The 24,133-nt window shown below is 40.5% G+C and overlaps 2 protein-coding genes across 21 annotated transcripts in view; one reads left to right on the forward strand and one right to left on the reverse strand.

Moving 5' to 3' along the window:
* Window positions 1-12,361, forward strand: part of RCBTB2 (RCC1 and BTB domain containing protein 2) — a 44,267-nt gene extending 31,906 nt beyond the window's left edge. For all 20 annotated transcript variants that reach the window (XM_082701604.1, XM_082701609.1, XM_082701595.1 and 17 more), the window contains 5 exons: window positions 1,357-1,547; window positions 2,081-2,207; window positions 3,910-4,049; window positions 8,817-8,947; window positions 11,044-12,361. In XM_082701604.1, coding sequence (XP_082557730.1) covers window positions 1,357-1,547; window positions 2,081-2,207; window positions 3,910-4,049; window positions 8,817-8,947; window positions 11,044-11,184 — 730 coding nt within the window. In that variant the 3' untranslated portion in view covers window positions 11,185-12,361. The remainder of the gene's footprint in view (window positions 1-1,356; window positions 1,548-2,080; window positions 2,208-3,909; window positions 4,050-8,816; window positions 8,948-11,043) is intronic.
* A 4,724-nt stretch (window positions 12,362-17,085) lies between these two features.
* The window catches only part of RB1 (RB transcriptional corepressor 1), a 158,896-nt gene continuing 151,848 nt past the window's right edge, over window positions 17,086-24,133 (reverse strand). Inside the window, exons 25-27 of the mRNA XM_082701590.1 lie at window positions 22,065-22,207; window positions 21,489-21,538; window positions 17,086-18,984 (exon numbers count right to left, since the gene is read on the reverse strand). Of these exons, the coding sequence (XP_082557716.1) occupies window positions 18,911-18,984; window positions 21,489-21,538; window positions 22,065-22,207 (267 nt within the window). The 3' untranslated portion in view covers window positions 17,086-18,910. The remainder of the gene's footprint in view (window positions 18,985-21,488; window positions 21,539-22,064; window positions 22,208-24,133) is intronic.

Here is a 24,133-nt window from a genome sequence, read left to right on the forward strand (position 1 = left end):
GATTCAGCCTGCCAGCAACTTATAATCTAGCTGAAGAGGTAAGACAAACGTCCCAGACTGCAGTGATGTAGATAGGATATGTATCAAGTCTGGGGTGAACAAGAGACTTCTTGCTTTGGGGCTGTTTGAGCTGGGTCTTGAAAGCTGGACAGGATTTCTAAGGCAGAAAGAAAGGAAAGAGCATTCTTGAACAAGGGATTTAACGAATAAGAATATCGAGGGGCAGTGAGTATATCTGTGTATCGGAGCATAGGGTATGTAGGCAAGTGTGATTTGAAAGAGGGCTGGCTATAGGTAGAGGACAAATTATGGAAGGATTTTATCTTGTGGGAAGCCACTGATGGTTTGAAAGCCCTGAAGAGAATGGTGTTACCCGGAGGATTGTTAACCTGCCAGCCTTGTGCAATTTGGTTCAGAAAAGAGAGAGTCTAAGGCAGGGGACACAAGGGGTCGTTACTTTGGTCCACATGTAGGGTGTGCCTGACCTAGGGTGGTGGCAGATGGGAGAAATTACAAAGAGAGATTCTATGTGATTTGTCAACTGGATATCTGGAAAAAAGTGGTGAGAAGGGAGAAGAAGTCAAAGATGACTCTGAAATTCTGAGCCCAGGTCACTGAGCATGCTGGTGGCATGGCCTGTTGTGGCAAAACCAGGATGGCAACCTCACTTAGGGTAAAATAGCTTACTGTGTTTTCTGAATCTGTATGGTGCCTTATTCTTTAGGAAAATTAGTTAGCTCCAAATCAACAAAAACAGGGTTTTCCATCAGGAGGTATAGTGTCAACCAGCTCCATGGCCTTCATGAACTTTAAGGTCTAGTGTATGTCAGTTTCTGGAATCTGCTCTCTTGGGCTCTTGAAGATCGAGTTCAGTGACTCAGAACTATTGACCTTACTGTTTGTAGTGGGAGTCGGGGTGGCCCACAGCATGTTCCATCTGACACCAAAATTGATGAGATTTTGATGAAAATATTTCTCGATATTGGGTCAAGATCTGCATTAAATAGCCCAGGTCTTTCCACGTAATTCACTAAGTCCTGTTTTAAGAAAAAAAGTTAGATCACTGTTTGGTTCACTTGTTTGTTTCGGTCTCTACCCTTGCTTGGATGGTACTTGCATTTCACAATGGGATACATATGTTTGGAGGCCTATTGGTTGGAAGGGGTAACAAGCAGATCTTCCTGACTTGTGCCACTGAAGGAGAGCTAAAATGCAAATCACTGTTTGGTGCCTGAATACTTAGGTGATTCAGTCTTCCGTTGTTTGGTTTAAATCAGTTAAGGTGAAGGGACAGAGAAATCAACTTGTTTCTTCTCCTGTTTGTCATGTTCACTTGGTCTTTCTTTGTGAACTTAGAATCATAGAGATCGCAGCCTGCCATTCAGCGCATACGTCGGCAGCCAAGACCCAGGGCGGGCACGTGTACATGTGGGGCCAGTGCCGGGGCCAGTCGGTGACCCTGCCCCACCTCACCCACTTCTCCTGCACCGACGATGTGTTCGCCTGCTTTGCCACGCCTGCCGTCTCGTGGCGCCTCCTGTCTGTGGGTGAGCCGTCTTTGTCCCTTTGGGTGCTGGCCTGAACACTAGGAAGAGAGCTCTGGTGCTTTCTGTGGTGATAGTAAGGACTTTCTTAGGTGTAGTATCATATAACTGATTTTTTTTCTCATGGGCTCCTTAAGAGGAGACTAATTTGATGGGTTAATTTTTCCTGAAAGTATCAGAAACGCACATCACATACCACATTAAAAGCAATTTTATTTGATGGTTTTAATCTTCCTGGGAAACTGTATCTTTTATTTTTAGCCAGTCTATTTACTGAAACATGCAAAAATTTCATGGAGTGGAGCCGCCTGGGGCTTTTTAGTTGTCGTTTTGCCAGCTTTCCAAGCAGATGTGTGTGAGGTACTTATCCTAAATGATGATAGAGATGTGAAAATCCACATTTAGGGGAGAAAAGCATTGCTCAGTTGGTCATTTTGGGTATTTTCATGAGGGTCCCCAGAGCGATGCTATATTCTGGCCTGCGTTTTCTATATGTCTGCCATTAACCCTAGAAATGTTTGGTGTTCCTCTCTCAGAACCCGACGACCACCTTACAGTGGCCGAGTCCCTCAAGAGGGAGTTTGACAACCCCAACACGGCCGACCTCAAGTTTCTGGTGGATGGAAAGTACATTTATGCACATAAAGTCCTTCTCAAAATTAGGTAAGGAGTCATTGATTTTGAGAACTGAAATAAATACACTCATTATGTTCTAGGTGTTCACAGAACTCTACTGGGTAAGGCTGCTGAGCATACAGTGCAGCTGGGGAAACATGGTACACGTGACACGAAAGCCGAGAACCAATGGGGGTGGTATAGTGAGTGTCTGGGGCAGGGTGGGCCGTCAGAGAGTGAGGACTATCAGCTTCTTAGAGACCTTGCCCGGTGGTCTGTGCACCTGGGCATTAGAGCAGCCGACTGGTGCTTGGCGAATGTGTTCTGGGCTTTGAGCACCGCCTGGGCCATGTCCTTGCCTAGGAGCTGAGTTTGTCATGCGGGCTGTCATCAGTTGTGGGATAGTGACCTTTGAGTTGCTTGGAAAAAGGAGAAGGTGAGGCTTTTACAGGACAATGAGGTCTGGGATGAAGTTAACACAGATGATAAAAATCAGATTTACTGACGTATGATTTTTGAGCAATGATCTGCATTTGAAGTGTACAATCTGAGGAGCTTTGACGTCTATATTTATGCCTGTGAAACCACTGCCCTAAATCAAGATATGGAACATTTCTATCAGCCCTCAAAGGTCCCTCATGCCCCAAGCCTGGGGCAAGCTCTGATCTTCTTTCAGTCATTTAGATCAGTTAGTATTTTCTAGAAGTTTATGTTAATGGAATTCGGCAGTGTGTAATCTTTGGTGCCCAACTTCTTTCTCTTAGCATAATGATTTAAAAATCATTATGTTGTCGTGTGCCAGATATTTAAATCCTGCTACGATGAGTCACAAACAGCAAGGCATTTTTAGTCTCAGGTTCACCTCTTAGTTAGGGCAGGCCGTACAGCATTTGTACACTCTCACCACAACTCATGCATGGAAAATGTGGGGGCTCTTGGTTTGCTAGGGCTGCTGTATCAGAGGGCCCCACATCGAATGACTCCAACAACAGAAATGTATTCTCCCCTGTTCTGCAGACAGAAGTCCAAGATCCAGGTGTTGGCAGGGTGCGTTTCTCCTAAGGGAGACTTCACGCCTTTGGTGGTTTGCTGGCAGTCTTCAGCATTCCCTGACTTAGGGCAGGATCACCCTAGTCTTTCCATGGGGCTCTCCCTATGTGCATGTCTGTGTCCAAATTACCTGTTTTTATAAGGACACCAGTCACATTGGATTAGGGCTCACCCTAACGACCTCATTTTAACTTAATGAGCTCTGTACAGGTGCTTTCTCCAAATATTGTTATATTCTAAGGTTAGGGCATCAACCTCTGAATCTGGGGGGATACAATTCAACAGAGAAGAGGAGGTAAAGAAACAAAATTACTCAGTGTTCATGAAATTAACCCCACCTGATTTCCATAAATGCTGCTCATCAGCTGTGGTGCAGGACCTCGGCCTGGGAGTCCAGCCTTGTGTTTGCCTCATGGAGGTCAGAGGTGGGGCTCTCTGCCTCGGGGGATCTGCACCTGCAGTCTTGTCCCACAAGTACTGGTGAGTGAGCTTCCTGGCCAGCAAAGGAAGCAAGGGACCAGGACAGGGACACGAAGGTGTGCAACGGGAAGCGAATCCGGGAAGCGAATCTGGCACCGTGCTGCATTTTCCCTTTGTTTTTGTCGGTTTCCCCTTGTGAACCCTACAAGGACGTGTCTCTCCCTGGGGGTGTCTGCTCTCCCTAGGAGCGAGGGCTCCATGTGCTTCTCTCTTCCTTTAGGTGTGAGCATTTTCGTTCTTCACTGGAAGACAATGAGGATGATATCGTAGAAATGAGTGAATTTTCGTACCCTGTTTACCGAGCCTTCCTGGAATACCTGTACACAGACAGCATCAGCCTTTCGCCTGAGGAGGCAGTAGGTAACAGCTACCAGACTTTTCCAGATCGGGGCAACATGCTGAGTAACTGGCAAGGCGGAAGTGGCCGTGAGGGCAACCACAGACAGAGTTCTCTTGCTGGGTATTAGACCCAAACTCTTTTCCTTTGTTATTGCTTCATACAAAGGGTGACTTTGTAGCTGTCACATGGCCAGCCCTATAAACAAGATAAAATGCGCAGTAACAGGAAGCCCTACTGGTCTCCACAGCCAGGAATTTCCCTCCACATGGCTCTGGTACGGAGCATTGTGGGCATTCTGGGGCCTTCTGTCCTGAAGCTGGTGTGTGGTGTTCACCACAGCCCAGGTGGGACGGTAAAAGAGCAATACAGCTCATCAAACTGGCACAGAGTGAAAAGCATCCTACATCTCAGTTTACAGCTGTCGGCAGTATTGTTGTCCAGAGGCACAGAGAATTAAAAGAATTACTTCCATAAGAAACTAAAGAAAAGAATTCAGTTCCCAAATTTTAAAATATTCATTCCACGTGTATACATCCAATACCATTACCAGATCAGCATTTAATTTTCCTTCCTTTTTTCCGCAAATGCTTTAGTGCCCGTGCCCAGTATGTGCCACAGCTCTGGCCCTACCGTGGGGAGCTGCTGTTTGGGTGAATACATGTCCTGAACAAGTCGATCCAGGCGGTCAGTTAGGACGGCCAGGAAGGCCTCTGTGAGGAAGTGTGTGCTGCAGAGAGCTGGGGGAAGCAAGAGCGAGTGAGCAGTACCCAAGGGAAGAGCCTTCTAACCCTGAGAAACAGTGAGGGCAGCGGTCTGAGACAGGAACAGATTTAGCCTGTGGAGGAAGAGGAAGAAGGCCGGGGTGGGTGTCGTGAAGTCGCACTTGCTGTAGTAAGTATTAGGTCAGGCAGCAGGATGTGGGCAAGAACATGCTAGCTCTTGCAGGCCATGGTGAAGAGCTTTTTTTATTCTTGGTATGTTGAAAAGCCTTGGGAGGTTTTGAGCATGAGGCTTTCATTATTTAGTATTTAACAGCAATATTTAAAAAAATAAAAAGTTTAAACAGGACAGTTTCTTTCACACAGGGAGACAGTGCAGGGCATCCCTAGGTGTGGCTTCTAGCTCAGGGTCCAAGATTGCCTTTGCATTACCTGGAGCCAGATGGTGGGCCCATGAGGAAGGGGCAACGAGCAAATCCCAGTGTCTCATAAGAAAAAGTCCTGGAAGTTCCACTTGTTCCAAAACATGGACCAGAGATGGCCAAGGACAGGACCCCAGCTGCAAGAGAGGCTGGGGAAAGTGGTCGTAGAAGAAAGGAAGAATGGATCTGTGTGTATGTGGGGGGTGGGGGGAACAAGGCAACTAGCAGCATCTACAATAGGAGCAGTATGATTTTATTTTTTTATTCCAATTTTTAAATTTGAATTCTAGTTAGTTAACATATATGGTAAGATTGGTTTCGGGTGTCGAATTTAGTGATTCCTTGCTTACATTTAACACTCAGTGCCCATCACAACGTATGTCCTTCTTAATGGCCATCACCCACTTAGACCGTCTCCTCACCCACCTCCCCTCCAGCGACCCTCAGTTTGTTCTCTATAGTTAAGAGTCTGTTTTTTGGTGATGGCTGGGTGGCTCAGTCAGTTAACGTCTGCCTTCGGCTCAGGTAATGATCCCAGAGTCTTGGGATCGAGTCCTGCATCAGGCTCCTTGCTCACTGGGGAACCTGCTTCTTCCTCTGCCTGCACCTCCCACTGCTTATGTTCTTTGTTTCTCTGTCTCTCTCTCTCAAGTAAATAAATAAAATCTTTGATTTAATTTAAGAGGGAGCAGGGGGAGGGACAGAGGGTGAGGGAGAGAGAGAGACTCCTCACCGAGCACAGAGCCCGACACAGTGCTCAATCCCAGACCCTGAGATCAAGACAAAGCCAAAATCAGGAGTTGCCACTTAACCTGCTGAGCCACCCAGGCACTCCTATAGTTAAGAGTCTCTTACGATTTGCTTCCCTCTTCTTTTTTTACCCCTTCCTATGTGTTTCTGTTTTGTTTCTTAAATTCCACATCAGAGTGAAATCATAGGTATTTGTCTTTCTCTGACTTATTTCGCTTAGCATAACAAACTCTAGCTCTGTGATTTGGGCTCTGTCCATAGTTTGTTGGTAATGCTGCTGTAAACATTAGGGTGTATGTACCCCTTCAAATCTGTATTTCTCTGTACTTGGGTAAATACCTAGTAGTGGAATTGCTGGATCAGAAGGTAGTTCTATTTTTAACTTTTTGAGGAACCTCCATACTGTTTTCCACGGTGGCTGCCCCAGTTTGCATTCCCACCAGTAGTGCAAGAGGGTTCCCCTTTCTCCACATCCCCACCAACATGTTGTTACCTATGTTGTTAATTTTAGCCATTCTGACAAGTGTGAGGTGGTATCTCATTATGGTTCTGATTTGCATTTCCATGATGCTGAGGGATATTGAGCATCTTTTCATGTGCTTGTTAAAAGACCAGTACTTATGATGGCTTAGGTGCAAGGTGACTATGGTTAGGGTGGTGTAGCAATGGAGGTGTTGAGAAGAGATAAAATTCTGGTTATATTTTAAAGATGAAGCTGATGGGATTTGCTCACGGAAGGCATGTAGGGTGTGAGGAAAAGAGAGAAAGATCACTGCTCTAAGGTATTTGGCCTGAGTAGCTGGGCTAATGGAATTTATCATTTACTAATATGAGGAAGATGGAAAGTGACAGGTTTTGCCCTTGAGTTTGAAAAGGTCAAAGGAGTTTGAGTTGCTTCTTAGACATGTGCACAGCAGTTACTTTAGAGGCCCACTCCCAGCATTTGCAGGGCCCTGGGTGAGAGTCCAGATAAAGGCCCTTGTACATTTGTCTAAAAATTCAGAGTTATATCTTTCAGATGAAATATGTTCAATCCTCATACTTGGAAAAATACACCTTCATTGAGTTTTAGTTGGAATTTAGAATTTTAGGACTCCTTAGAGTTCCTTATGGGAATACACAGGAAGGACAGATCCAGGCCTCCAGCTTGCCACCTGCCATCTTTCTTTACCCACCACCAGCTACAACCTCCAAGTGAGAACATGGAGGCATTGCAAGGCGGGTGTGGGCCTCCCAGCGGGCACGTACAAGCTCCCTCCACCCCCATCCTGGGATACCCTTGGGCTGGGCATCTGCACTGGTGGCATGGTCTGGAGGGGAGGAAATATCCACCTCTGTGGCCTCGGGGCCAGTTAGGTAGGAAATTCCAGAGTTCCTGATAACCTAAGCGAGGTCTAGGAGTGGATGCCCGGCTCCCTGGCCACTGTGGGGAGGATTGTACTGGGAAAAGGTGCAGATCCGGGCTGTCTTGAGTGGGGGCGCAGGGCAGGGTCTTCTCTGAGGGCAGCATTTTCGTGATTCTGAAGTTCAGGAGGCTGTGGGGCTATAGGTAGGAATTTGGGAGTTTTGGAGAACTGACCAAAAACAGTAAAGCCATCATAGCTCCCATGATTCCAAAAGATTTCAGTTCCTCCATGGGCACTTAGCACTTCTTCTGTAATTTTTTTTTTTTTCTAAAGATTTTATTTATTTATTTGACAGAGAGAGATCACAAGTAGGCAGAGAGGCAGGCAGAGAAAGAGAGAGAGGAGGAAGCAGGCTCCCTGCTGAGCAGAGAGCCCGATGCGGGACTCGATCCCAGGACCCTGAGATCATGACCTGAGCCGAAGGCAGCGGCTTAACCCACTGAGCCACCCAGGCGCCCACTTCTTCTGTAATTTTGATAGTACTGGTCACATTACAACGAAAACAGGTTTCCAGCCCATTCCTCACACATACACACAAATCAGTAGCAGAGAGATGGAGAAACAGTTGATGTTGTCAGATTGATGAAATCCCAGATACTAGTAAAAAATGGTCTCATGGATTTAGAAAGCCATATCCTTGGCTTACATAGGTTTCCCATTCTACTGTGACTGATGTGAAAGTAGGCAACAGAGAGACTACAGAGGGAGACTGCAGCCGGCATCATCAGTATGTATGAAATGGTATTTTAAGCTGGGGGTCAGGAGGTTGGTGCTAGAGGTCACTGAGACTTGAACCCTGGGGCACTCAAACATTGGGAAGTTAGGGAGAATGGCCCAGCCAAGAGACCGAAGAGAAATAGGGAGAAGAAAAACACCAGCAAGTAACAGTGTTTCAAGAAGATGAGTGTCACCAACCACATGGAATTCTGTGTAAATGTTGAGTAAATGAAACCGGGGAACAGCCCCTTGGGTCTGGGTCCATGGAAGCATTTGTGGCATTGGGGCATGCAGGGGATGGGATTGTGCTAGAATGGCATGGGGGGAGAATGGGAAGTGAGAACGTGAAGGCAGCAAGAGAGGGGGTCTGTCAGGATTTGTAGAGAAATGGAGACTGATGGGAGGCACACATGTAACCAGGAAAGGTTTCTCTTTTTTCTTTTGTAAAATTGGGCACTGTTTCAGCATGTGTATGTGCTGAGGGAAGTGACCCAGGAGGACAAGTCACGATGCAGGGAGAAGGACATTCCTAGCAGCCTTTCTAGGAAAAACATTTAAGCCATTTTCACTGTGCTCCAGCTTTTCCACTGCTACTTGTTTGGGTATTGTATTTTCTCCGTTCGGCTGCGTTCCCGGTGGAGCCACTCTCAGGATGTCAGTCGGCATCTGTCTGTACCTACACAGCTCTTCCCCAAGGATTATATTCAAGTAAACTCTGAGTTTAAGCCGGATGCTTGAAATCACTCCCCCTAATAAACATCTCTTCCCACCAGGGTTGCTAGATTTGGCTACATTTTATAGAGAAAATCGTTTGAAAAAGCTCTGCCAGCAAACTATCAAGCAAGGAATCTGTGAGGAGAATGCCATCGCACTGCTTTCGGCTGCCGTGAAGTATGATGCTCAGGTCAGAAAAGCATGCTTTCAACTAGCTGACCTTCTGGGAAGATGTTATGTGTTTGGTCCATACATTAAATATAATCAACTCTGAGAGATCAAAGATTCAATGTAAACAAGTGAAGTAACCAGAAGTACCAGAAAAAGTGAACATTTATATATTGTTAGGGTAGCGCTCCCATAAAGGAAAGGATTGATAAATCTGATTTCAGGAAGAAAAAAAAAAGTCTATACATCAAAAATATCACCAAAAAAAAAGAGAAAGTAAATGATACCCTGGGGAAAATATCTGCAACATGTCGTGACGAACGTTTACCATAGTTAATGCGTAGTTCTTGGAAAACAAAAAGAAAACATGAGCAGTTTGATGGAAGTGAATGGACCAAAGAACAAAATGGGTTTATAGATAAATGGAAAGTATAAGTGAAAATAAGGTATAATTTTTCACCTGTGCCACTGATAAACATATTCTTAGAGGTAATGCAGGCTCAGGAGGACTGGCGTTCTGCTGAATGGCCGCTGAGGTTGTGAACTGGGGTAGCCCTGTGAGGCGCGATCGGTACCAAATGTACCGAGAGTGAGCCTTAAGCGTTCAATTCTTTAAGGAATCCCCTTGTAGGAATTTATCATAGGGAAGTGATCATGGATTCGGATGGAGACTTAGCTTCAAAGATGTTTATTGCAGCACTGTTCTTAATTTTAAAAAATTAGAAAAAGCCAATAGGAACAGTGGAGGATTGTTTCAACTATAGAATGTTAATACTATAAAATTATACAGCTACTCCAATGTATCATTAATTGAACAATGATGCCCCCCCTTTTTTTAAATGTATAAGTAGCTGAATTTAAAAACACTGAGATTCATTATCTACATAGAAAAAAAAGACCATCAAAGGTCATCTTTGAATGGTGGGATTATGGATGATTTTATTTCCTATCTTTGCTTGTTTTTTCTGAACTTTCTACAGTGCCTGTGTATTGTTTTGATAATAAAGAAAGGAAAGAAAACCTGTCTTAGAGCTAAATCTTTAGGAAGCAGGCCATACTTCTTGCAGTCGATTTCCTTTTGTTATAAGGATATCCTCTCCTTTGGTCAAAAAAACAGGAACATTTAGTGGTGGGCAGAAAAAAAGGTTATAACTTCTTTTCTGCTTATATAAATAAATAAGATTAAAGAAAATTTGGAAAATCTAAAAAGTATGAGGACGGAGATGACTCATCAGTCAGAGAATATTAACATTTTTATATAGGCTCCTTCTGTTTTTCCCTGGGTCACATGGTGTAGATGGCTCTAAACACTGGATTTTTTTCAGTTAACATTTTACAAAATCTTAACCCACCTTGAAACCTTCACATTTTAAAGTGTAGTGAATGTCTTTCACCAACCTAATCACATATTGGACACTTCAAACCTGCAAAATGCTTCATGGCTAGGCAGTGTCTATACACAGTCTTTGCTCAAGTTTTTCAAAGTCATGGGGAGAATCCTGGGGGCTGGTGCGCTCTCTCAAGTGATGGGGCAGTGGGCAGTGTTTCCACCTGAACGAGGCTTCATTTTCAAGGCTTCTTCGTAGTCCCTATTTGTGTGAATTATCTGTATGGTTACCTTCCGGCCCTCTGTGTTCTAGAAAGTAAGCTCCTTGAGGAATAGCAGGGACTTTGTTTCGCTCATAACCTTATGCCTAGCTCTGAGGATAGTGCCTAACACATAGGAGAAACTCTTTTCAGGTAGAAACATTTCAGATCCTATAGGGGAATATAAAAGTGGGGTATTTTAACAAATACTGAAAGTGGGATGAACAATGCAAATACTATCACGAGAGAAAGGTACAGAATTCATACACATAGTTACCTGAGAAGAAAAAGATTCTTTGTGTGGGTTGGCATGAAGGAACTTGAATATTTTACCCCATGTAAAATTTTTTAAAGCATAGATTCACATTAGCTGTACAGTTTTAGAACTATTCTTTAGGTACAGCTGTACCAACATTTTTTCCTCTTGGCTCTCAAATCCTTTTCCTTCCTGTGTCTTAGGAATTTTCATGTGCTGTTGCATTGCATTGGGATATACAAATTTGTTAAAACATTTTTTGTTGTTATTCCTAGGATTTAGAAGAATTCTGCTTCAGGTTTTGCATAAACCATTTGACTGTAGTAACACAGACTTCGGGCTTTGCGGAAATGGATCATGATCTTCTCAAAAACTTCATCAGCAAGGCAAGCAGAGTTGGAGCCTTTAAAAATTGATCCGCACCTGCAAGAAAGAATTTTTAGCATTTCCATTTTTCCATGCAACAGCCAGAGAATAACTTCTCCTTAATAGTATTTATGATGAGCTACACTTGACCGAATACTTACATTCTATCAAAAGGCGGCAGTGGTCAGTCTGCCCCATCAGCTGAAATCTGAAGTTGACGGCAGAAAGCATTCAGTGCTTTCTGATCAGATGTGACTAAGCTAAAGGAAAGAAAGAAAGAAAAAAACAACAACAACGGAAACATCTTATTTACCATTTCCTCTTTTGAGTCACTTAAGTTGGGACACTTTTGGTACATCGGTCTAACTATATGCTATTCTGGCCAAATTTCCATTCTTCCAAAGGCTGATATCACAGAGAGCTTGACAAGGAATGCTGTCATACCACACTGTCAGCACCCAGCACGGCGCCCTGCATACTAAGTAGGCACTCAGTTAATTTCTTATAAATCTGAAGGATGCCTGAGAACAGCTTTATATGTGGGATACCGGATAAAGGAGTAACTTGCACAAAAACAAATTTTAAACAGCCTGTAACATCTGAGGGTCATGTTCTTCTGGTAACTGGTTCTGAGTCATCGTGGCTAACATCGAACATTAACTAGAATTCACAAACAGCCTTGGCAATTTAATTGTCAAAGTCCCAAGGGCTAATTTTAATTTTCTTTTTACTCTGAGTCATTAATTTCTCATATGGGATTATTGAATATGAAGTACTGTCTCTGAATGAATGTTATTTCTGGGCTTATCTGCCTTACATAATTGCATTATGTCTTTTCCTTTTGTGTTAAGAGAGATTTGCTTATGTAAGTAAAAATGATTCTGTGTTTCTCTTGTAGTTGACTTTTATGTCACTATAAAACAGTTCTCTTAACCTGGCACAAAAAAATTATAAAGTGCTAGCTGAAAAGGAACTCATATTTCATGGACAGCATTAACAAGAATGAGATAAATTTATACTTTTTAGATCAAAACAAGTTACCCAACTGCAAGAGAGAAACTGGAACAGGATGTAGGAAGTAGTGTCAGATCCCTCTAATATGTGTTTCACAATATGATATATGTTTCTCAATATATTATGTAAAGAAAACTCTTTTGGAATTAGAAACCTTGTTCTGATGCTGAACTATTTGATAATAAAGTGCTTATTTGGAGATAATAAGACAAATATGTGTGTTTTTTTTTTATTTTAGTCCCTAAGCAGCAGCAAAATTATATCAACCTGACCACTTAAGTTTACATAAATCCATTCAATAAAAGCTTATTTTTGGAAGCAGCTACTCAGATAAGGTATCATAGCAAAGCCCATCCTAAAACCTAGATGGCACATAAACAACATAATACTGTGCATATTATTGAATATGACAGTTCTTTATTGGTGAGGTCACTTTTTTGTTGTTTTTGTTTTTAAAGATTTTATTTATTTGAGAGAGAGCACATATGAACACACAAGCGGGCAGAGAGGCAGAGGGATAGGGAGAAACAAGACTCTCCGCTGAGCAGGGAGCCTGACCACATGGGGCTTGATCCCGGGACTCTGGGATCATGACCTGAGCCAAATGCAGACACTGAATGGACTGGGCCACCCAGGTACCCCAGCGAGGTCACTTTTGAATCCTTAGTTTCTTTTTATCTGTTTTTGCAGACCTTAGCTGTTAGAGGCAGAGTGGCCTAGAAGTCTCTAGTTGTCCAATCTGTTTTTGGAATTATATAGTCTTCAGCTATTTGTTTTTTTAAAGCCGTATATACCATTTGTTTTCATTATTTGATAGAAGTGCTATTTTATCTATCAAAGAAACATCCAGACATGGGATTGGCCACAGCTATCGGCTTGGGCAATTGGACAGCTGCAGACTGCAGAGCTGACTCTCCCCACTCACCCTCCTGTGCCAGCTGCCAATGACTGATGCCTTTACATCCTCATAAGCGCTTCCAAAACCTCTTCCTTTCTTGTCTATTTTTGACAGGGTCTTCTGAAACTTCTTGATGCCTCTTTCTTTTATGAAATAATTTTATGTAAAAATTGGAACACTCAAGGCGCCTGGGTGACTCAGTTGGTTAAGCATCTGCCTTCAGCTGAGGTTGTCCTGCATTAGGCTCCCTGCTCGGGTTAGGGGGCAGTCTGCTTCTCCCTCTTACTCTGCTCCTTACTCTGCTCGTGTTCTCTGTCTCTCTGTCAAATAAATAAATAAGATTTCAGAAAAAAAAAAATTGAACACTCAAAGGGAACAGGTGCATTATTTAGGCATGAAAAATGGCCTGCTCTTTACAGAGTGCCACAGTGGGTGAAGGCTGTGCTCCCAGAGGACCAGTTCCTCAGAAGGGTTGCATGGACTTTTACCCAGATTTCCTAAGCTCTGCTATGTGAAGGCTTGCACTGTGATATCTCTCAGTTCTTCTTTATCTCAGTGTATAGCAGAACAATCAATGGAACATCTACAAAATATAGATTTAAGGATTGTAATTCAGTACATTTGAAAAGCTCCCCAAGTAATTCTGATGTTTAGCCAAGTATGAAAATCACCATTTAACCCTTAAAATCTGGGATTCCAAACAAGAAAGTGCTAAATAGGCCAGCTGAAAGATGGCAGTTGAGTCCTGTGGATATATCCCTGAAAAATACATTCCTTTTTCTCTGGTCTTTGAGGATAGGCTTGCCATCCACACTCCTATAGGAAGGATCACAACACTTTCTAACAGATGAGTGTTTGTAGAGCCTCAGAAACCTTGCTGATCAGTTAGGGATATGTGAAGGAAAGGTATACTTTTCATAATGACACTGCACCAGAGATTAATGAATCCTTTACATAAATTCATCTTAGATTTTTGTATCCTTAAATTTTGTTTCCTCCTGCTCACACAAGGAAGTTCACAATCATTAAGTGCTTCTAGTATAATTCCTATGCAGTTTACACAAAGAAGGGTTAAGATTTTGTAAGAATACTGTTGTCTTGTTGGTAGAGGTTTATGAAGATAAACAAAACAACAAAACAACCTTTTAAAACAAAAGGTTAATGTTCTTCAGCTGAGACCTGAAGAAATTGCCAGTTATTCTGGACCAAACATGATTTTTACTTAGAAGCAGGATTCCTGACCAGTGATAATGAAATAATTATAAACTACATAGTCTTGTTTTGTTTTGGGTTTTTTTGGTCTATTTTATTAGCCCTCCCCATGCTATTATTACAACAGACAGGTTGGGAAAATTGCAAAGAAAAATGAAAAATCATACCTGTTATTTTTAATTCAGTCTTTGCCAAGGCATAAAGACATAAACCATACTGATTTTCTCTCACTAAATTCCGTTGAAATCATGACATTTTCTGTTGAGGAAATAAGTGAGTTTGGTCTGTGGCATAAATTTAATTTTCATATTAAATTGTCATTACCTTATATGCCAAAGCTAGTATATAAGCATACCCCCAAAATAACAAATACAGAAAAAGGTTTCCAAAAATACCCAGCTTCACATTAAAAGAGCTTGTTTTAATTCCATTCAGACATTATACACTGTTGCCAAGATATATTTATATGTAAGATGCTATACTCGTGGTACAAATTAGCTATTCCTAAAGGCAAGTTTTCCTGTTGTCCCGTAAAGTACATATTTAGTCCAAAGGAAAATTCTACTGAATGAATCATTACTAATGCCATGGACGCTAGCCCAAAAATGAGGAACAAAAATACGTTTTGACAGGCAAGTTTCTTTGAAATCATCCAGATGGTAATAGAACTAGGACATAGGGTTTTTCTCCCCCATGTGCACCAGCAAACTATAATGAGAAGTAAATAAATAAATGAATTTGAATTTGTCCCTTTTATTGTAAAGAGCTGTAACTGCTAGAATGTTATATCTCTGGGAGCGATTAATTTTCTATCATCCAGACTAAAAACCTCTAGTGTTATAAAGGCTTCTTGATTTCGCCTTGCCCTAAGAGATGCATTTCATGTAAGATTCCCATCCAACATAAATACAGTCTGCTGAGGTATGCTTGCTGCTTTTCCTGCTCTAGGTTCTTTGCCCTTCTTTCTTCAGGAACAAAGAGGCTGCTGTTCTGAGAGGAGAGAATTTCACTTTCCACCCTGTTTTTTGAGAACTCCTTGGTACCAGATACATCTCATTCTTTTTTTTTTTTTTTTTGGAGTTTAGTACATATGGTACATAAACCACATAATATGTAATACCTAAGTAGGGCCTAGGTTAGATTCCCAAAATCAATGTATTAATATTTTTGTAGTCAAACAAGAATATTCCTACTGAGTGGGATAAAGGCTGTAAACAGTTCTATGTCATGATATGCTTTTGATATCACATGACTTTTATCACCAAACACACAGACTTGGGTTATTAAGCTTTTTAGATCTCAGAATTGCAAATAAAAGACAGCAGATGTGTGATATCTACATATATATGGGATGTCTGGGAGGAAAGGCCTTTAATATATAAACTTTGCATGAGATGAACAGAGATTCTTGCTTCCCCATTCCTTCTCCCACAACTGTCCGTGTTTCTCTGACACCTTATGGTTCCTCAAGCACCCAGGCATGGTCCCACCTCTAGGCAACTGACTTTTCTGCTCTGTGGACTGTTTTCCCATCATTGAACAACATACTCCTGGCCTTTTCCAGGCTTTGCTCAAAGATCATTTCGGGGAGTCTTTCCCTGACCACCCTATTTTACATTCTTAAATTCCTTTCTGATCAGTACTCCCTATCCTTTTTGCTATGCTTTTCTGCACAGTGCTTAATACAATCAGACACACTATTATTTATTTATTCACTTGCTCCCATCCCTGAAACTACAATCATTTGGGAAGCTCCATAGAGATGGGGATCTTAGGTTTGTTTATTCATTGCTGTATCCCTCACACATAGTGCTGTGCCTGGAACACAGTAGGTACTCAGTACGTGACATATTAAAAGAGAAAAAGAATATGATTTGTTCCCATATACTTGGAAAAATATGCAAATTACATTCTTTTTTTTCTTTTGGATTACATATGGGCTTCTTCTAGATGCTAGAGCTCTAAGACCAACCAGATGGATGCTTCCCATCTGAGCAGGGAGATTGATGCAGGGATGAATAGACAGGTAACAGGCATGTTAAACAAGGCAATTTCTGATGGTGATAAATGCTGTTACATTTTTGAAGGAGAGTAACATGACCATACAGAGTAAGGGTTTTAGCTTGTGTGGTCAAGGCAGGCCTCTGAGCTGATAAGCTCTGAAAGGAAAGAATCACCTGTGCAAAATTCTCAGGGGAGAGCACTGCAGACAGAAGGAACAGCAAGTAGAAAAGCCCTAAGGTAGGGAGAGTGTTGGTATTATGAGAGGGAAGGTCAGTGTGGCTAAGGCACAGTGAGCGGGAAGAAAGTAGCATGAGAGGAGGATGCAAAAGCAGAGAGAGGCCACTTCCCAGGCCATGAGAGGAAGTTTGAATACCGGAGTAGCAATGTGAATCAATTTATAATTTAAAGGGGTCATTTTTGCTCTTAAATTGAAAGGTAAAATAGAAAGAGAGGGAACATGAAGACCAGTTAGACGTCTAAAATGGTGATCTCAACAAAAGCAGATAAATGGCTCTTAGGGTTTTGGCTTGACCAAGTAAGTGGCTGGTAAAATGGGGAAAGACTAGGATAGAAACAAGGTACTTTTGTTCAATTTTGGTTTCTGTTTTGAGAATTCAGGGGGTGAGGGGAAAAGAGTGAGAATCAAGAGTTCTATTGGCTATGAGGGCTCTGACCTCCATGAAGAGGTCAGGCTGGAGAAATAAATTTGGGGATCATCAGCATATGAATCCAATTAAAGGTTAAGAATGGATAAGACACCAGGAGAGAACTCAGATATAGAAGAGAACATCAGGGCACTTGATACAAAGAATACGTCAGACCATTAAGACTCTTAGCAACTAATTTATTTTAAAATAGACAAACTATTAATTGTAGAAAATAGTAACATAGCAATTTTAAATGTACAGTTTTAACCAATACAAAAAAGTGATAAAGCAGTATCTGAAGCCTTACTTAGGAAATCTCAATACAAGATCTCTCAAGTTCCTACAATTCTGGCACTAACTAATGTGAACTTTTATTAGCAAAAGATCCAGAAATATGGTAGCCCTTGACCTAAAAGCTAATGGATTTTTATGATATTCATGCAAAAATTAATGAGGAAATGGGAGAAAGCTTCCTAGTGCCTTGTTATAACTGCCAAAAATAAGTTTGAAACTTAACTGAGCACAAAATAAAATTTCATTTTCTAACAAATAAGACCAGATTTCTTTTTAAAAAGAACTCTGAGTTTAGACAAAGTGATTTTCCTAAAAGCTAGCTGATGCTACCTTAAATATCACCTATTTTAAATTATACCATCTCTAAATAAGTTAATCACACAAGATAGTTTAAATACACCTTTAGGTGTTGGGGGAAAATGCCTGTTTTTCTAACACAGCTGTTTTCATTTGAAGCTTTTGCACAAAACCAGATAGAAACATGAATACCTAACCCAAAGACCTTTGATTACTTGCAATTTTGGAGTAGAAATGATGTGGCTTTGAATATGCCAGTGTTAGACCATACTGACTTAAAAAGAAAAAAAAGATAAATAGACAATTGCCAGTTCAAAAGATACATGGAAGACATGTACAATTCCAGAGAAAACACCCCTTCCCAAATTTAGGAGGGCAGAATAATTGCTGAGATGCAATTAGACAAACCTCTAAGAAAGAAAAATTAAGGCTCCTATAGTTAACAGTCTGTTTGTGGAATAAAATTGTTTTATATCTTGATTCTTCAGGACCCAGAAACATTAGAAAGTGCACTTGGGATATACTGTCTTAGGGCCCTCTGTAGCAAAGCTCTAGCTGAACACTTGATTTTCCAAGTACTATATGGTTACTTCATAAATTCAGTGATCTGAATGGTATAGAAACCAAGAATACTATTAATAACCCTCATTTTTAAAGCATGAGTTGGATGAAGAAAAGGATCAATAAATTCTTACAAGTCCTGAGGTATGAAATCTGTATCAGTAGTATGACATCATTTGTTTATACTTTGTTTTCTGCTTGTGTTTAAAAACTAAAATTTAAAAAACAAGCACACAGTACATCAGATTCCATTAGTAAACTAAAATCTAATGTGTAAAAATTAGTGATTTTTTTTCTAGTTTCTAATATCTGTTTTAGCAGAAGAGCTCAGGATCATTTGGGTGAAGGGGGAGTAGTCAGCCAAATTGCATTTGGAAGACAAGACACATATTCTAAGGGCATTCATGTTAAATTAAAAAAAATATATAAATATAAATTAATAAAAATAATAGCAAACATCACATACATGCCACAAGAGAAGACAAAGTACTCAAACAGGCCCGGGTTGTTTGGCCCGCCACTCCCAGGGCATCCTCCCCATTTGTAGAGCACAGCAATTATACTTTGGAAATGGAAACATCTGCTACAACTTTTTAAATGGCAGTATTTGCACAAGATTTTCAATCTTGTGCAATAACAAGTATATTCTACTATGACATTGCAAGCGGCTTAGGAATCCCCTGCACGCACACCCCGCGCAAGCGCGTGCGCACACTGGATTCCAGCAGAAGAGCTGAAGACAGGTATTCAATGCAGCCGTAAACAGAACCTGGGAGAGTCACACAGTGGGATCGGGGAGAGACCATGAGGCCAGAGGTGTACTCGGTGCCCACGGAGGTCATGGGACCCTCATTTTTCTTCCCTGTTTGAGGTATCCATGCTATCGTTCATTTTTTGCTTCTGCATTCGTGTTCGGGTAGATGCTGGAAAGAGGATGAAGAGATGTTAATAGCACTGATGGTGCTACTAGGTAAGGTTGACAAAGGGTTGCCATAAATGTTATTCTCGTGCCAAATCGATGGAGTGCCAGGCCTGGCAAAGCAGTGGTTTCCAAATTTTTTATCATGTTAATTTTTTCCAAGCACGTACCACTAAATTTGTGTGTGTATATGCATTCCATTTATGTTTGTGTCTAAATTATAAAATGCACATAACCCAAACAAATGTGAATAGATGAGCTAAAAATAGAGATTGTAATGTTTTCTCTCTGTACCAAAAGGTGGCCTCATACACTTCACGGTGCCCAACTTTCCAGACCACTTCTACAGAGATGCCGAGGTTGAGGGTGGCCCTGCAGCAGAGTAGAATGCTGGGCTGGCCCAGAACGATCGCTGAAGTGAGTGGTATTCTTCTCAACACAAGCAATTCCCTTGTGCTTGGAGATGCCTTGCAAAGACATCAGCTCATGGCTCATTTGATTTCGACATGAACATTTTAAAAGTACAGTATTAATTATAATATAGACAAAACCAGAAAAACCTCTTTTAAGTTATTTAAAAAATTTTTTTTAAAGATTTTATTTGTTTATTTGACAGACAGAGATCACAAGTAGGCAGAGAGGCAGGCAGAGAGAGAGGAAGGGAAAGCAGGCTCCCTGCTGAGCAGAGAGCCCAGCCCTATGCAGAGCTGGATCCCAGGACCCTGAGACCATGACTTGAGCCAAAGGCAGAGGCTTAACCCACTGAGCCACCCAGGCGCCCCAAGTTATTTAAAAATTCTTAACTTGATTTTAGTAGTGGGAAGAAGCTCTTCATTTCAAAAAAGCACAAATTCACACTTGGAAAGAAAGAAAAGACTAAGTCTTCCCCCTCTGAGAAATCTAGCACTGTGTGATGGTCTTTTTCAAATGTCATTCTTTGAAGAAAACTGAAGAATTCCTTAGCTCTAGGGGTTCAAACTCCTGCTGCTTCTTTCCAATTTGCAGCCCCATAAAGACCCTGAACTCCAGCCTGGCATCTGAAATTCACCACCTGGCAAAGTGCAACACTGGGAAATGGGCCCAACACAGCAACTAAACTCTCCTCTAAGAAAACATATCTTTACGGCTTTCTGCTCCTTTAAAAATGTGTATTTGTGAGCTTCAAAATGCTTCCAAATGTTCCTTTTCAAGGCCTCATTTTGGTCAAAAGCTTTTTGTCTGTTTTCATGTACAGAGCAGAAATGCCACCGACTAATTCACAGCTCAAACAGAAGTAGAGCAGTCAATGTAAAATCCAAAACAGAGATTTGTTTATAACCAAAACATTTAAACTCTTGGTATATTTAGTTTGATTGTTTTCTTCAAAAGAACATACATAAAAAGAGAGGGTTTTAAAAAATCAAAAGCATTCTTTTAAATACTTTATACATTTTTTTTTAAAGATTTTATTTATTTATTTGACAGACAGAGATCACAAGTAGGCAAAGAGGCAGGCAGAGAGAGAAGAAAGGAAGCAGGCTCCCCGCTGAGCAGAGAGCCGGATGTGGGGCTCAATCCCAGGACCCTGGGATCATGACCTGGGCTGAAGGCAGAGGCTTTAACCCACTGAGCCACCCAGGTGCCCCAATACTTTATACTTTAAATACTTTGTATTTACGGGCACATGTTTAGAGACGCCCGATTTTTAAAAAGTCACGTTCAACTGGTATAGCTCTTACCGATAAGTCCTATAGCCTAGACTAAGAGTTTGAGTCCTCATTGTCTCCAAAAGACTTGTCTTCTTCCCAGTACAAGCTGTTCATACTGCCGATGGGTCTGGCAGCAGACGATCAACAAACGTCACACTCACTACCACAGCTCTGCCCCTGGGATAACCCGGGAGCAGTCCGTACGTGTTTGCTTCTTCTGAAAGTACTTTCCAACTATTCTACTTGGGTTAATCTTCTATAGACTTAGGGTAGCTTAGGATAGAATCCCATCTGCCTTAACATTCCAAATCTATGTCACTCTGCATAACTTGGAAAATGATCTGGCGCTCTTTATAAAAATTTTGATTTCTGGTAATGGGAAACTTTTGTTTGACATTGTTTTTAAAACTCACAAATTAGAGAAGTTCAATAATAGAATAAAAAGTTATTTTTCAAATGAGGAAGATGATGTTCCTATATGCTAATTTTATAAACCCTTTCCCTATATCTAACACTCTTAAAGAGCTTCTCATTATAGTTTTGCTCCCTTGAGGTATTTCTAACCATAGCCATTCATGCTGAAGATGTGGTTTCACTTCTTAGTATTCCTGCACTAAAGATTTTAGAAAAGGTAAAGATTTCATTTTGCATCACACATTTAATCCACAAATGTCTGTGGGTAAATACTATATTCTTGATTGGATTACACTTTAAGTGCTAATTTAGGGAATTATATGTATTTATTCCTTCAAAACACGAAAAGGTTTTTTGCGATACAAACATGGTTTCATTTATGTAGGGTGAGATGATAAGTACTTACTCATTTCTGCCAGTTTCTGTTGAAATTTGGACTCTCCTGGGATGTGTTTACTGCAGATTTAAAAAAGGGAAGATATTTCATATATATATGCATAAGTTCAAAACTCAAATTTTCAATAACTATGGTGGTTCCAATGACTTATTTTATACTCTTATTTTAGTGAGTAGCTTTTAATTTCAGAGGTTTATAAACCATCAAAAATACAAACCATCAAAAATTTATAATCTTTTGCATTTTGTCTGTGATTCGTATAAAACACAGTAGTTTTTTTTTCAAGGGTAAGCATTTAAAAATCTAATGTTAATCATAACAAAATTTTATCAATGGCTTAGTTTTAAAAGGTCAAAAAAAAGATCAGATTGTTAATATCTGATATGTTCACTGAATTTCAGTAGATGGTATATGATTTCAATGGTGTTAACTTTGGGACACATTCGTATTTTTTTAAGCAATCTTCACAATTTCCAAATAAAACTGGTATAAAAGGGTCTGGTGGAAGTTAGGAGCAGAGCCAGCGCTCTGGCTTCTCCACATGACCAGCTCAGCTACTGAAAGACATTCTACAACTATTCCTACCTTCCATCTGCTTCATCTGATCCTTCAATATCAAAGCGTAGTTTTTTCAATGGTTTAGGAGGGTTGCTGCCTTCAGCACTTCTTTTGAGCACACGGTCGCTGTTACACACCATCTGATTTATTTTCTGGAACTTCTCAGAAGTCTACAAATTACAAAATTCTTTATTTTAAATCAAATCATTAAATGCCAGCATTTCATAGTTAGCAACCCTTAATTATAGTTAAGGGGTATCAAAAATCAGGCAGAGGTCATACATACATTTTAATTTTCTGCTTTAGTGTATGTACCAAATGAGATATGGAAAATTCTTGGAATCAGTAACTACACCTAACTCTGCTCCAAATAAATATCTTCCTGACTCTCCCTATGAGGCTCCCCTCCTTCCTCCAACAACTCTGACTACCACTCTGAAATTCCTGGTTCCTCATTTTTGGAACCACACAGAAAACCAGGACTACTTCTCAGAAGCATGTAAAGTTGGAATGGCTTTCTAGAACCTTGTGGGTTTTGTTGTTTGTTTGAGGGCATAACCAGAGAGAATAACACAAGAATCTAGTAAGAAGTGAAATGTCTAGTCAATCATTATTTTGGACTCCCTTTAGGAATATTACATAGACAAGTATATAGTTTATATATTTAAACCATTACTGATACAGTATTTATTAAAATGTTAACTCACAGTTTTATACATAAAAAATCAAAAGATTTCGAGTCCATTCATTATTACTAGAGATGATTAGAGATCTATATCTCTTGAGGGAGAATATTGTCACAGCAAAGTAAAGAAAGCGTTGGTAATAAATATCAAAGGGGATGTAATAACTTATTCTATCCAAGGACAAGCACATAGAAAAATTCTATTTCTTATTTATCTACTTTAGAACTGGAGTGAGGGGATTACCTCAGGGATGTGTATGAACCTGTTCATCTGAACTAAAAAATGAAACCAGACTATTGGTAGAAATTAGGTCTGACTTGACTGACTGATTTGACATTTATATTTAGCTTTACTAATTAATCTTTCTTTTCCAAAAATTAAATGAGGCAATTTTCTTTTTTGTGTGTGTTTTGTTTTGTTTTAAAGATTTTTATTTACTTACTTATTTTATAGAGAGAGTGTGTGTGCTCATGAGCAGGGGAAGGGGCAGAGGGATCAGAAGAGAGAGAATCTGAAGCAGACTCCAAGCTGCGTATGGAGCCTGACACGGGGCTCAATCTTTGAGATCAGGATCTGAGATCAGGATCTGAGCAGAAATCAAGAGTCAGATGCTCAACTAAGTATCCCTAAATGAGGTAATTTTCTAAACATTAAATGCAAAAACAGGTTTTGATGGAAATATGTTTAGAGCACATATATAATATGAAACTAAATTCCTGTATATGTATTAAATTTATGATAAGATTTTTAGTTATCAGCTTTAAAACATGTAGGTTCATATAACATTTTCCCAATTCTTCTAGAGGCTATTGCAAGCAGAAGAGTTTGAGGACCACTAACTCTATACGTATTCAGATCCAAACCTTCTTATGTGGTTCCACAACTTGTCCTTTGTGAAACCTGACAGCTGCAGCCTACCTTGAGCTAAATGTCACAGCATTTACTATTTGTAATATATTTATTAACATTTGCTCTTTCAGTATACAAACTATTATCTTTCTCTGGTTATATTTGGGGCAGTGGGATAGGCAGACTCTAGAATGGGTCTCGCTAACCCTCATCTTCTAGTTTTTACACTCATGTAATCCTCTCTTCCCTGAGTGTGTGGGTGGGACCTAGTGTTACCTTGCTTCTGACAAAAATATGACAAAAGTGATGGATTATCACATCTAATATTAGTTACAAAAAGACTGTGATTTCATTTTGCTCTACTCTGTACCTCCCACTTTCCCTCTCTCTCTTCTTGCTCGGAGGGAAGCAAGACACCATTTGTGAGTAATGAGTGGCTCCATGGAGAAGCTAAAGTGACAAGAAACAGATGGCCTGGAAAAATATATGTAAGATATTATATAATCTCGAAGGATGTTTAAAAACCACTTTGAAATTCACCGATAATGAGTAAAAGTTGAA

This window comes from Mustela nivalis (genome assembly GCF_964662115.1).
Source record: "Mustela nivalis genome assembly, chromosome: 15".
In the NCBI taxonomy this organism is placed as follows: domain Eukaryota; kingdom Metazoa; phylum Chordata; class Mammalia; order Carnivora; family Mustelidae; genus Mustela; species Mustela nivalis.